The sequence below is a fragment of the Mixophyes fleayi genome, chromosome 7, assembly GCF_038048845.1.
Source record: "Mixophyes fleayi isolate aMixFle1 chromosome 7, aMixFle1.hap1, whole genome shotgun sequence".
Lineage (NCBI taxonomy): Eukaryota > Metazoa > Chordata > Amphibia > Anura > Limnodynastidae > Mixophyes > Mixophyes fleayi.
This window is the reverse complement of record NC_134408.1, coordinates 59675941-59690019: the sequence shown is the minus strand read 5'-3', so window position 1 is coordinate 59690019 and position 14079 is coordinate 59675941. Positions and strand designations below refer to the sequence as shown.

The 14079-nt window shown below is 41.2% G+C and overlaps 1 protein-coding gene across 1 annotated transcript; it reads left to right on the top strand.

Annotated features, from left to right (window-relative positions):
• Nucleotides 1-4766: 4766 nt before the first annotated feature.
• Nucleotides 4767-6101, top strand: LOC142098710 (hemoglobin subunit alpha-3-like). Its single transcript, XM_075181526.1, has 3 exons — nucleotides 4767-4861; nucleotides 5476-5680; nucleotides 5927-6101. The coding sequence occupies exons 1-3, from the start codon at nucleotides 4767-4769 to the stop codon at nucleotides 6053-6055; spliced, it is 429 nt and encodes a 142-aa protein (XP_075037627.1). The 3' UTR covers nucleotides 6056-6101.
• The last annotated feature ends 7978 nt before the right edge of the window (nucleotides 6102-14079 follow it).

Sequence of the window (14079 nt, the reverse complement as noted above, 5' to 3'; positions counted from 1 at the left end):
TGCTATTGATTTAACGGCGGGGCTGGTTGTAACTTTCTAAATGTAGCCATTTTTTTTACAAATAGGGTCCCCCAACATACCAGGAGCCAGACAAGCCGCAACTAAAGAAACCTGCAGCCACATGGGGTGAAAGTGAGAAGAACAGGTAGGAGAGAGCAGGAGAGTTTGTGAAATGTTGTGATTCTAGTGGGACAATGTCAATTTTTGGTAAGTGTTCTGCCCAATGTAAGGTACAGGCCAAGACTGTGAACTCTGTGTGTACACACTGCATTCTTTGTGTACTACACTGTGGTGCTAGATGTGTTGAAAGTCAGGAGTGCTTGGACATATGTGATGCTCCGGTGAATTCAGGGGCTAGCGCTTTTCCCCACCAGGCATGCCCCAATGATTTTTTTACCTTGCACACCTGTAAGGGGGCCCCATGAATTTGTTGTACCAGGGCCCTGAATTCCTCTTGGTAGCCCTGCTCGCATGTCATCTTGTTGCTTGAACTCGGAGTCACTGCTTAACCGCAACTCTTCTTGATTGAATTCACCGATTTGTTTCCAGAGCTTATCTTGGGTCTGTCTCCACTATTGGACTGACAGTGCCGCTCACAGCAGCTGAAAAAAAGCTGCGGCAAGGGTGCAGGGCAATGACGTGACTAGCACCGCTTGGCTAGCCATGGCACCCTAATTCTTATGGCTGGAGGTGAGCTCTGATTGGCTCACCATCCTGCCCACTGATTGGATAACAGCAAATCTGTCCAGATTCTCTGTCATCAATGCTGGGGAGAACTGCAGAAGAGCCAGACTTAACTGTGCTGGAACGGAGGTCAGGCAGGTGTATTCTTCTTTTTTTCGCCTCCTGGCCGTCTCCAGCACTGCCCTCTGTATGGAACCTCTTCTTCATGGGAACTGCTCAAATGGCACTCTGAGGACACTCATCCACTGTGCAACTTCATGGCTCTGTGCATTTGGTAAATATAGGTGCTGTGCTAGTTCCTGCCTCCAGACATCTTATGATTACAAGTAGAATGCTAGTTCCAGCTTCTAAGCAGTTGATTATTAGAGGCACTGTGATCGTCATTGGCCCTGAGCTGTCGGTAATTACACGTACTGTGTTAGTTCCTGGCTTCATGAGGTTGATAATTAGAGATGCTCACTGACCCCCGTGTTTTGGTTTTGGTTTTGGTTATGGATCTGGATTACCGTCGTGTTTTGGTTTTGGTTTTGGTTTTGCCAAACCGCCCTTGCGTGTTTTGGTTTTGGTTTTGTTTTGCAATTTTGTTTAAAAATCAATGTTTTTGGGCATAAAATAACCTAATTTAGTGCTCCTGTTTCTTTGATAAGTAAGGTAATTCTAAAGCTAATAAATTAGGAAGAAAACAGTTTGATCCCTGGTAGGCCATGCTTAATTCTCCACACAAACCTGGTTGTCTTCCTCTTCATCTTTGCCTATTGGCAATGCAGCCATCGTCTTTGGGTGTATATTTCACCCTCCACTTGTAGTTGAATAGAAAAAAAATCAGCCTGCATAGACTGTGGAATTAGAAAGTAAGAATAAATGGACCACGGTAGTTTGGTGGCAATCTATGCCCCCCCCCGCCCTCCACTTGTAGTTGAATAAAAAAAAAAAGCAGCCTGCATAGACTGTGGAATTAGAAAGTAAAAATAAATGGACCACTGAAGTTTGGTGGCTATCTATGCCCCCCCGCCCCCCGCCCTCCACTTGTGGTTGAATAGAAAAAAAGCAGCCTGCATAGACTGTGGAATTGGAAAGTAAAAATAAATGGACCACGATAGTTTGGTGGCTAAATATGCTCCCCCCCGCCCTCCACTTGTAGTTGAATAGAAAAAAAGCAGCCTGCATAGACTGTGGAATTAGAAAGTAAAAATAAATGGACCAAGGTAGTTTGGTATCTGTCTGCATCAGACCCCCTCTCCACTAGGAGTAAAATAGTAAACTATTAAGCCATTATAGAGTCTAGAATATAAATATAAATTGAGAAAGGCAATTTGGTATCTGTCTGCATCATAATCATCAACATCATCATTAGTGCCCTCATCGCCTACACAAATCTCCCCGTCATCCTCTTCTAATTCAAAAGTGGCATCCTCAATTGGCGTATCACCGACTACACTCGGGCTGTTAAGGCACACATCAGCAGAACTGCTGAAAGGGACCTTCTTTATGGATACACTGTCACTAACAGAATGCTCACGATTAGACATACCACTGGTGGATGGACTCTCCACAGGGATTGGTGTCATTTCTGATTCAGAGCATACATTATCCTCTAATGCCTGTTTTCTTGCAGCTCGGCTTTCACGCATAACAGTACTTGTGCACCACTTTAAGACTCCAAATTACTTGGTTTTGCTTTGAAACGAGTGTCCGTACAAGAAGAAGGCTCAGTAACATTTTTTGATCTGCCACTAATAGAGAAAGGCGAAGGCCTCATTCTTTCTTTGCCATTGCGTGTGTAGAATGGCATGTTTGCAATTTTTTTTTATCGGCAGTTAACTTTTCCTCAGTTACACTTCTTTTGCGCTTCAACACGGTAAATTTTTTTGTGTGTGTGTTTTTTTGACTGATTTCAAAAAACTGTGTAGTTTGACATCGCCTTTCCCAGATGACGTACTGGGAACACTACCATCAGGACTGGTGACAGAACCTGGTTGCTGATTCTGCTCATATGTGGACTGCTTTGAATTCATTATGAGCCAAACGCACTTGTAGTGCTACAAATTGTTTTAGATACTGCTGACAAATATGACTTTTGACAGCCACAAAAATTAATGCAAAAGAATGGGGGACACCCCAGAAGCACTTGGGAGTGCTAAATATTATTTTTTTAGACTGCTGACAAACAGGACTTTTGACAGCCAGAAATAATAATGCAAAAGAATGGGGGAAACCCCAAAAGCACTTGGGAGTGCGAAATATTTTATTTTTAGTCTGCTGAAAAATAGTACTTTTGACAGCCAGAAATATTAATGCAAAAGAATGGGGGACACCCCAAAAGCACTTGGCAGTGCTAAATATTATATTTTAAGTCTGCTGGCAAATAGGACTTTTGACAGCCACAAAAATTAATGCAAAAGAATGGGGGACACCCCAAAAGCACTTGGGAGTGCTAAATATAATTTTTTAAGTCTGCTGAAAAATAGTACTTTTGACAGCCAGAAATATTAATGCAAAAGAATGGGGGACACCCCAAAAGCACTTGGGAGTGCAAAATATTATATTTTTAGTCTGCTGAAAAATAGTACCTTTGACAGCCAGAAATATTAATGCAAAAGAATGGGGGGCAGCCCAAAAGCACTTGGGAGTGTGAAATGTTGTATTTTAAGTCTGCTAACAAATAAGACTTTTGACAGCCAGAAATATTAATGCAAAAGAATGGGGGACACCCCAGAAGCACTTGGGAGTGCTAAATATTATATTTTAAGTCTGCTGACAAATAGGACTTTTGACAGCCAGAAATATTAATGCAAAAGAATGGGGGACACCCCAAAAGCACTTGGGAGTGCTAAATACTATATTTTAAGTCTGCTGACAAATAGGACTTTTGACAGCCAGAAATATTAATGCAAAAGAATGGGGGACACCTCAAAGCACTTGTAGTGCCAAATATTGAAAAAAAAGACTCCTCTATCCTCATCTCTTCTCTATCAATTGTTTTTAGAATTGTAATCAGAATTGTAATCAAAATTGTAATCAGAATTGTAGTCTCTGTCCCTGCTCTAATCACCCTGCTCTCTCCCTCTGTCAAATGGCGATGGATTGCTGTGGAGGCAGGTATTTATAACTTTCAAGTATTGCGAGAACCGAGCCCTGAGATCCGACGACATCACGATGATGTTCGGCCTCGATTTGGAATCCGAGTGGGCGGGAGAGTACCGCTCGGCTCGGTACTCGGATAAGCAAAGTTCGGGCGGGTTCGGTTCTCGGGGAACCGAGCCCGCCCATCTCTATTGATAATTAATATTGCTGTGCTAGTTCCCAGCTCAGGGCAGTTGGTAATCATATACACTATGCTAGTTCCTGGCAATGGCCAGTTGTCGATTACAGGCAAAAGTTCTGTACAAATGTTCTATTTCCTTTTTCAGGAATTACATTTAGATCACATAAGTATCTTATAAACTGGCAATGTTATGAAGTTGCACTTTTTTAATGTTTGCACTGCATACACTTGACTGATTTTGACACTTTTTACAACTATACCAAATGAATACTCTCAGATGTAATCCCAATCAAGACTAACTTTTACAGTGGCCCCCTCACTGTTGCCAGAGCTCAGTGAGGCCCACTGCAACTCCTACCAGTAATTAAAATGATCATTTTACACTGCCCAGCAAAATGACAAATATATACAAATTAAGTTAATTACTAAATTATCCATTTTTGCATGTTTTCAATAAACCAACAAGATGCAATAGACTTCATGAGTAGCAACTATTGTTGTTACCACTAATGATACGTTTTTGAAATTAAAACCTGAAATTTGGTTTCCTACTGTACAAACACAACAGTACATGTGTTACATGCTGACATGCATTCTCATGTAGCTGATCTGTATTATAATTGTACATATGCAGCACTTTTCTAGGAGAGATAATCACAGCACTTATGTTTGGGTGTAACTCAGAACTGACCAATAGTGATGGAACATTGCCAGGGTTGCTGACCCTTCCTCTATAAAATGTAAGTGACCAAGAACCAGGAAACAGATCAAACTCTTCAGGTCTTCATCTCAGGCTCAGTGATCACACACCAGAAAGATGACTTTCTCTGATGCTGAGAAGTCTGCAATTGTGGGCATTTGGGGCAAAGTCTCCGGAAATGTGAACGCTCTCGGTGCTGAAGCTTTGGAAAGGTAAATAAAAAACAACCTGAAAACTTATTATTTATATAACATAGTTTATTATTTAGTATTATGGAAAAATGCATAAAAACTGCTTTAGATATTATTTTCATTTTCATATTGTGGGTAATAAATATACTAAATTAATAAATATTGTATTCTTCTGCAACCTGTGTAATGCATATTTGCCTTTAATCTCGGAATTTCCGGGAGGCTCCCGAATTTTGGGAGTCCTCCCGGACTCCCGGAAGAGTACGCAAACCTCTCGGTCCCTGTAAAATGCCGAAATTCGCTGCATTGAATAGCGGGGAGTGGGGCTTAATCGCATCATTAAGCCCCACGGGGCTATAGTGACATGATGATGTTGTCACGCCCCCTTCTACCCTCTGTCACATGATCTGTACTCTGAATTCCCGGAGTATAGATTTATAAAGTAGGCCAGTATGGTGTAATGTTTGATAGAACATGAAGAACAAAGGGAGATGCCAATATACTTATTTAATGATGGAGTTATACCAGGCCTGTGTTACCAATCTGTCTGCAATACTCCCTGTAATTTTGAGAAAACTGTTAGATGTTAAATATTTTTTTATTTTTTTTTACTAATTGTTGACTTTTGATTTTAGGCTATTTCTGAGCTTCCCTCAGACCAAGACTTACTTCAGCCACTTTGATGTGAGCCACGGATCTGCTGATCTTCAGGCTCATGGAGGTAAGGTCCTTGCTGCCCTTGGAGATGCTGCTAAGCATCTGGACAACTTAGATGGAGCCCTGTCCAAGCTGAGTGACCTTCATGCATACAACCTGAGGGTGGACCCAGGAAACTTCAAGGTGAGACACAGGATTAATAAATGTTCTTCAATTGCTCTAATATGAATTCATGCAAATATGTTTAAACATACTTTTATGAATTTATTAAAGAAATATTACATACTACATATTGTTTTATTTTAGTAAACAATGTTTTTTAAATAATTATTTTTTTTATAACACTCAGATATGATTGTATATTGATGTTTTATTGAAGGCTGATATTTAAAAATAAACAATACTGACTGACATAAATGTCTCTTGCAGCTGCTGTCTCACTGCATCCTGGTTGTTCTGGCTTCTCACTTCCCAGCTGAGTTTGATGCAACAGCCCATGCTGCCTGGGACAAGTTCATCGCTGCTGTCTCCGGTGTTCTTATATCCAAATACAGATAAACCCAGTTATTGCTCCTAGTTTATATCTCATGTCTGAACAATATGTTGTAAGAGTCCAACCATGTTAGAAATGTAATAAAATATTTAATTTAAAAATTATACTTTGTGTTTCCTATGGATATTATTTACTGTAACATTATATAATTGGCAGCTTTGCATAATAAGTACAATCTGAATTGAAACACATTCATGTACTTGGAAGCTTTGCAGAAATTATGTTTTGAAATTATTCTTCTAAATATGTATATTACAAATCACCTACGTGGTATTGGATAATTCAAAGCAATGTAATTACTGCAAACCTGTTGCCTCCTGGGCTTGTACATACACTATGTACTGGGGGTTGTGCTCATCTAGGTTAAGGAGCTATGAGTTAGAAAAGAAATACGATGACACTATAATAATAGTGTTTCTGTAACCATGCACGTTGGAAGGGGCAATGACCTTCACACCTCTACTCCATACTCAGTACTATATTCACTCCTTATAGTGCCTGGCAACCTGTGAATCCCCCTAATGCTCACCTGAAAATAATATCTCTATTATAGTTCAATACAAACTGCTACATGATTTCTCCCTTCCCCCATACTTCCTTCTCACCCTCCTTACTCATTCTGTTATGACCCCATAGAGCTAAAAAAGTCATACTCAGAAATGTTCAGTTTCAGAATGTTTTTATTTAACCAACTGTTTATGCACTAATTCTGACGCTGGGGAAACATGGTCCACTGTAATTTTTATTTCTTGCATTGTTTTGTTATACTTTTGGCTTCTGAGTGTATTTGTGTGATTGGCAGGGAATGTAGAATTTGAGCTCCAGGGTGGGCGCTGATGTGATTGATTACATACAGTACAGAAAGATGTAAATCAATGTAGGCAACTGTATTATAAAATAAGAAAATATAATGAGAACTAATGTAATACTTGACAGAAGAACTGTTATGCCTACATAACGTAATTAGATGTCCTAAGCTCTAGACATTGAACATGGAGAAGTAACAGCTCACTCTCAGCTTCATTGTCCACAATATAGAGCAATTCCTTCATCAGATGACAACTGGATACCTTTTACAATTATGTAATTTCTCACCAATGGAGGAGGTTTGTCCTACTGCAGCAGAAAGGCTTATAATACACAAATTATAATAATGGCATATAAGCAACTGTTAGTGACCTAGGAGAAAAATTGATGCTTGTTTATGAGAAAGATGATACTGTTGGATTATTTTCTTATGGGCTAATGCCAATGATAATGTTGTGCACTGGCTGAGGATTCACTGTGAACTCACTGATGCCAGAAGGTTTTGTGGATGTGTGTTGGAAGAAGACGGTGCTCCCTATATAACATTGAAACTAAAAATTAGCAGTAACTCTGGGGATACATTGTAGGCTGCTAGTTCTTTACTCTTGTTCATTTCCAAATTGATGTACCCTCATCATTCAACTTGTCCAAAGTTATAGTATGCAAAACTACTTTTGTAAAATGGTTCTGATGCTATACACAAACCTTTTACTTTCTGATTGCCAGTAAATATAATGGCAGTATGGTAGTTCCCCCTCACATTACTACACACAAATAACTACTTTATGTGGCAAGACTATTTTCTGTCTGTTAATTAATACTTTCCCTTCCTAATGTTTTCATTATATACTACAAATGGTATATCACACACTGGAATTCTTTGTTATTTGAAATCTCCTTGACCATAAAATATAAGTAAGAAGAACCTGTCAGCTTTGAGTAAATTCATTTAGTGACTTGTGCATTATATACATATGCTAAAAAGCAGGACTTTTTCTGTTTTCTTCACCTGGGATTGAGCATAGAAACACAGAGATCATGCTGAACTTGATAGGGCCAGGGTCCCAATATGCCTAATTTTTCCCAGAACAGTTACATTTTCTCACTATTGAAAGTATTTAATAAAATATTTAATTTATAATGATTGATATTTATTTATTTGTTTTTTCTATTTATCCTAGAAATACACTTTTCCCTAATTTATCAATGCTACAGATGAAATAGAGTTAATTTCAGTAATTTCTGCATAATAATCAATTTTCGGTGTCTTCTGTTCATTAAATCATTCCTTATCTAGTGCTGCATTTTGTAAAGTAGAATAAAGGCTTTCTTAGCAAAGTGCAAAGTAAATTCTCCAGAGTGCCTTGATTTGCGTAAAAGTGTATTTGAAGATACTGAATTTGAGAACAATGCATAACAGTATCACTGCAATAACAACACACACATTTTTACAATGGGTAACAGAAAGAAAAAGTCTCTATATAGGAATGGCTACAATGCCTCCTTATCCACATGTAATTAGACAATGCATTTGCGCTCTGGTGTGCTGGGGAACATTAACAGGGCTATAAGAAGTACTTATTGTTATGCTCGACTGTGGAGCCTCCACATTTTGTGAGAAACGAGGGACAGGCTGGTTAAGGTGATATCAAACTCATTTCATCACAAATATTCCCCACTTGCTTAGTCCTTGTTCCCCAGTGGTTTAATTTACCCCTAGTAAACTTTTCTCCCCCAAGTCTCAAGTTTCTGACCTAAGCCCCTGAACTGGTCTTCCGCAAGGTCTGGGTCTGATGGTATGGTATACAGCAGTGCACAGTTCCTGGATCTCCCATCAGGGTTCCATGAGTGCAGGCATATCATTTCACCTAGCTGGGGTGGTGCTTTATGCTCCCCTGTGGCATAAGATGAGACTGGACCACTCCTGCGCAAACATCTGTTGTAGCAGTGTTGTTGTCCACCATCTCTTGGATGCCTTGTCCTCCCTCAAATGCCCAAATGCAGATAGTCCCTTGGCAGGTAAATTTAGCCTCCTGTGGCAGTCTAGTGAGGCTTCTGAATACTTGCTCCTGATATACCATGTGACTGGCACTCTGACTGGGTTATTGGCGATAACCAGGGATATTTGACCGATCCTCTCTTCCTAGAGACCACGCTCCCCTCCCCCAAGTGAGACAACGCTCCACTCCACCCAAGTGAAAACTGCCCGCTGGCAAGAAAGCTTTTGGGTGCCTCATCTGGTTCTCTCTCCCAAGAGTAATCCTCTGTCCCCCTCCCAAACCACTTGCCCCTGTATGTGTGTGGGGTGCAACCCCCCTTCCCCGCTACCACATTTACCTGTAGTACTACTTCCCTCACCTCTGGTGCATCGGGGTATTGTGACATGTCCTGCTGGCAGCAAACCAGAGTGGAATGGTCCAGTCCAGATCTCATCTCTGGTATGGGATCCTGGGTCCCCATATTTGGAGCCGGATGGTGGTGCTCCATAGGTTGTAGGGCTGGTGATTCTTGCTGTGCCAGTACCCTCTCAGGCTCACACTTGGCTAACATCTCCTCATCTGTCAATTCTTCATAGGGAAGGGTGTAGGAATAGTCTTCCCAGGTCCCCTGGCATTGACCACTGCCATCTTCACACTTTTATCAGCCACCTTTCCTTGCTGACTTGAAACCTCTGTACTAAGTGCTCAAATCTCTTGACCCAATTGTAACATCCTTTGGACTGTCCATTCCAGCGCCTTCCTCCACTCAGGCAATTTCACCATGAGCAGGGATCTGGCCTCTGCCTGACATCTCACAAACAGATCAAAGTTGCAAACTTTTCCTGCTTGTCAACTCCTTTCCAGCTGCTGACCTCCTTCCAGACATGTAGAGGTGCTCCCAGGGAAAACAGACCCATTCATCTCTCTGCAAATCTGGGTCCTGGGGGTATAATAGGGTGCCCCCATCTATGCTGGTCCTTGCCCTGTTACTCCAATGGCCCTTTCTTCCCTTCTTCAGGGCCAAATTTGCAGTGGGGCTGAGACCCGCTAATGTATTGCACTGCGGGGCTGAGACCCACCACAGTATTTCCACCTTATAGGCTTCCAGGCCTGTACAAGGTCAGCTGTAGGGTTTGGACCCGCTACACATACTAGGGCCACTTCACTGTGGCCCCCCTATTCCTGAGACACAGCCGAATACTCAGTCATCCACTTGCAGGGTGTACTAAACCCTCACCAAGCCTGCACTTAGGTAGACCTTAGCCTTAGCCAAAAGCCCACAACGCTTTTCAGAACTCTTTCTCCCTTAGAGCTTTAAGGAGTAAGTTCAGGATAATGTAATAACTTGTTTCTAGCACTAACTGCTTTGCAGAGCCCTGGAACATATCACAATACAGTTCCCCTGCAGCTATATTCAGAGAGGATCTGGGACTGAGTAATCCCACTGCGGCCCAATTATACCCAATTCTCGCAGGCTGGCCACCCATGGGTGCCTTACTATCGGCCAGGCAACGCTGCCCAGTACCTTCTTGAATTCTTATGTTCACGCGGGCAAATGCAGTTAGAAAAGTACAACAATACATTTATTGGAATAAAATAATCACTAGAATACTGAATACAAACAGTAAATAAATGACAGGCAGGTTTACCACAGTATCAGTACCTTACCACACTATCAGTACCTTACCACACTAGTTTAAGGAGCTTCAGTCACTTGGATCTTCTGACTTGCAGAATCCAAGACCTATGGAATTCTTCTGAGCTGCAGATATACCAACAGGATGCTCAGTCCAGCAGAAGCTTAGACTGCAGCACTGGATTTCTTCCCAGGATTAAATCAAAAAGAAAGACAACCCAGCATCCCTGGCTCTCACTCATTCCTCTCTACCCTGAAGAGTTCCCCCGCTCCAGGTTCTGTGTCAGTGGTGACATTAGACAGTGGGATCCTGAGAGTTGCTCTCTGTTAAAAGGAGCTGTTACAGGCCTGTCTCTTCTCATCCCAATACCTCCCTTGGTCCCCTGCTGGGATGACGCAAAGGAGTCTTGTAGAATGCAACCTGAGACAATGGAGACATACTCAGGTTAATTAATAGGCAATGCCAAGATTACTAAATAACACTCCCAGTACTGCAACGCAAAACTGTACTCAACTGTATCAGAATACCTCCACATAGATGTCCATCTATCAGCTCCTAGATAATCATGGTCTGGATGTATTTTCCATTCTTAAAGAGTACATTACACTTGTCAGTGATATTAAAAAGGTGATAACTATGACTCAACAATATCTTGTGTGTACCCAAATCAACTCACAGGCAACATCTCTGTGTTACTGCATGTGCCTCTTGCAAAGAGACTTCGTAGGACCACTATCAGCAATCAACCATAAATATCTTTATGCATCTGCATAATATTTAATAGCACTAGTTCTATTGGACCATGTTTGCTACACTGGGGTATTCAAAGGATCATCGGGACCCATTTCTCTGGCAAGATTGTGAAAGTGATTTGTGAACCCAATCTCCAAGGATAGTATAGTAAGTATAGTACATGTATCAGATACAGTTGGCTAGGGTATTGCTAGCAATGAATTCCTCCTAGCAAACAACTCTACCTGTAACACTTAAGGACATTAGAGCAACTGATGTCTCTTCTACAGGGATAACACCATCTGACCCACAATTATAATGGCTGACATGTTTGCTTTCCAAATGAATCCTAAATGCCCAACCCCAGATTGTTTAGAACAACCTGAAGTTACTGCTTCCATGTGCATCTATACATATTCAGATAAACAATCTAAAGAGATACACTCCCAAGTCTTCTGTAGATTATATTGTTATTATCTAAACCTTTAAAAAGACAGATACTTGAGAGGAAAATTTGGCAGGAAGTTACCAGTACCGGAAACCATGGGCTTCACAATGTTGAAAGTTCAACAACCTATGACTACAAAGTAAGAATCCCAGCAAAGTGATCTATATAGACGTGTCAAATTGCGCCTGAATGTTATGATCTGCATATAATTTGCATATGATCACTTTGTATTCTACCAGCCTTTTTTTGCTACACTGTTCTGACCGTTTTGTGTGCATCTGAGGCCGTAATGTGACCGAACATCATTGGAGGCATGTCCTCTCATTAACCTTATTGGTAGTCTCTCATTTAAAAGTTCCTAATTGTTTAGCGATAAATTGCTGGAAATAGCTTCTTCTTTTGTAACCTCCTTACATTCCTGTGGGTTCTAGCTTTGACCTTTGCTTTGGATATCGATGACTTCTGACTCTGACCTCTGGCTTTGGATATCGGTGACTTCTGGCTCTAAGTACTGGCTTTGGATATTGATGACTGCTGGCTCTAACTAATGGCTTTGGATATCGGTGACTTCTGGCTCTGACTAATGGCATGGAGTATCGGTGACTATTACTTTGAATGTCAATGATTTCTGACTCTGATTAGTTGGCTGTATATGGACTACTCCTATCTGTGCAGCATGCTACAGGTAGTCTTACCTTCACTATACTGTGTGCTTACTAGCAGTGTCTGGACCTGCTTTACACTGATGGGCTTCAGGCCTATCTCAGGACTGACTGCTATCTTGTGTAGTAATGTGTATTCTGAACTCTATTGGTTGGGCTCGGCTGTAAAACAACAGACTGCAGTATCACTGTATTACTTGCATACCAGTTTATTGTGCCATTCATGATCTGTGCCAAGTGTTTCCTGCATACTGTGCCATTTACCATCTGTGTCCCTGACTTATCTATAACTTGTTATTTACAATTTGTGCCAGTCACTTTCCATGGTTTACTATCCTGTCAGTGACCTACAGCATTGTCATCATTGTATCAGATTATATCATATTGCCTTGCCTGTTTTCATACCTACAAAGCTCGTAACCAGCTTTCACGATATCTGCATTGATTGTACAAATTGAACTACTTATCTACTGTTTACTTCACAACTGCCTCATATCTCCTGCCTGCAACAACCGAACACGAGTTTCCCGAATTGCGGAAGACAGCAAGGATTGGTGAAAGGATAATGAAAAAGGTAGGAAGTAATAGTCGCATATAGCTTAAAACCCTTTTTAAATTTTAAGAGCTATTAATGAATGTAGCACTAATAGGCCACGTTGTTCTTTTAGATAACAGCGATGAGAAGAAGAGTGGCGCTATGGAGCAGACAAACACCACTTGCAAATATTGTAAGTCTGAGTTCTTAGATTGGCCATTAGCAGTAGAGTGTAAAGGAAAAAAATCCAGGAGCCCCTACACCAAATACACATTTGTACATGGACAATGGTATTTAGATGGACTTTGAAGAAATAACATTGGAGATGATTCAGTCAAACATTATACACCTTCAAAGAATGTTTCTGCTGTATAAACTTGCACTGTGCATTAATACATATACCCATTTTAGCAAAACAGTTGTTTTTCTTTACTTTTTATACAGAGATCGTGCTTTCGACCACCAATGGCTAAAAGAGGGCAAAAACAAAAAACAGTGCACAGGATGCGGAACATCAAGCCCTCCTCAAAAGAGGAAGGGCTTTTTTTAACTCCAACCCCCAAGACCAAAAGGTCCCTTCTGGACCACAAATGTAGGGGAGGTCCCTTTTGCCCTGGGTTCTGTTAAGCTTTCCCAAAGGCACCAGAACTTCTGGTAGGGGAGACCTCAGAGGGTTCAGGGCGGTGGGAACTTCAGGTCCATACCACCGCCCCTAGATCATGTGGAGGAACCCATAAGGGTCATTCACACATGTCAATCTGTGGTGTTGACAAATAAGAAGTGAATAAATAAATAAATAAGTGACAAGTGATCGGTGCTGTTAAGGGGGTAATGTAAGTATGCAGGCATGGACAATGTACAACGCTTTGCAAAGTACATTGTCTATGCCCGCATACTTAAATTACCCCCTTAACAGCACTGATAACAGCGTCGCGGTTGCCAGTGACATAATCAACTCTCCCTGGCTTCTCCATTCGTCGTTATGCCTTGCAGTTGTTGGTCACATCGGTCGTCCTGGAGCCTGGTCGGGAAGGATCCATTCACTGTGAACATGTCAGGATAAGTCTTGACGGGGTAGTCAGCATCGATATGCTGACTACCACCTATAGGAAAGTAATGCATAACACAACAGAGGTATATGTATAAGGAAGATGATTCTGAGGCTGCCGAAGTGATAGAATATAATGTATGGTACATTTTCTAAGCCACCTTTATAAGATATGAAGCTC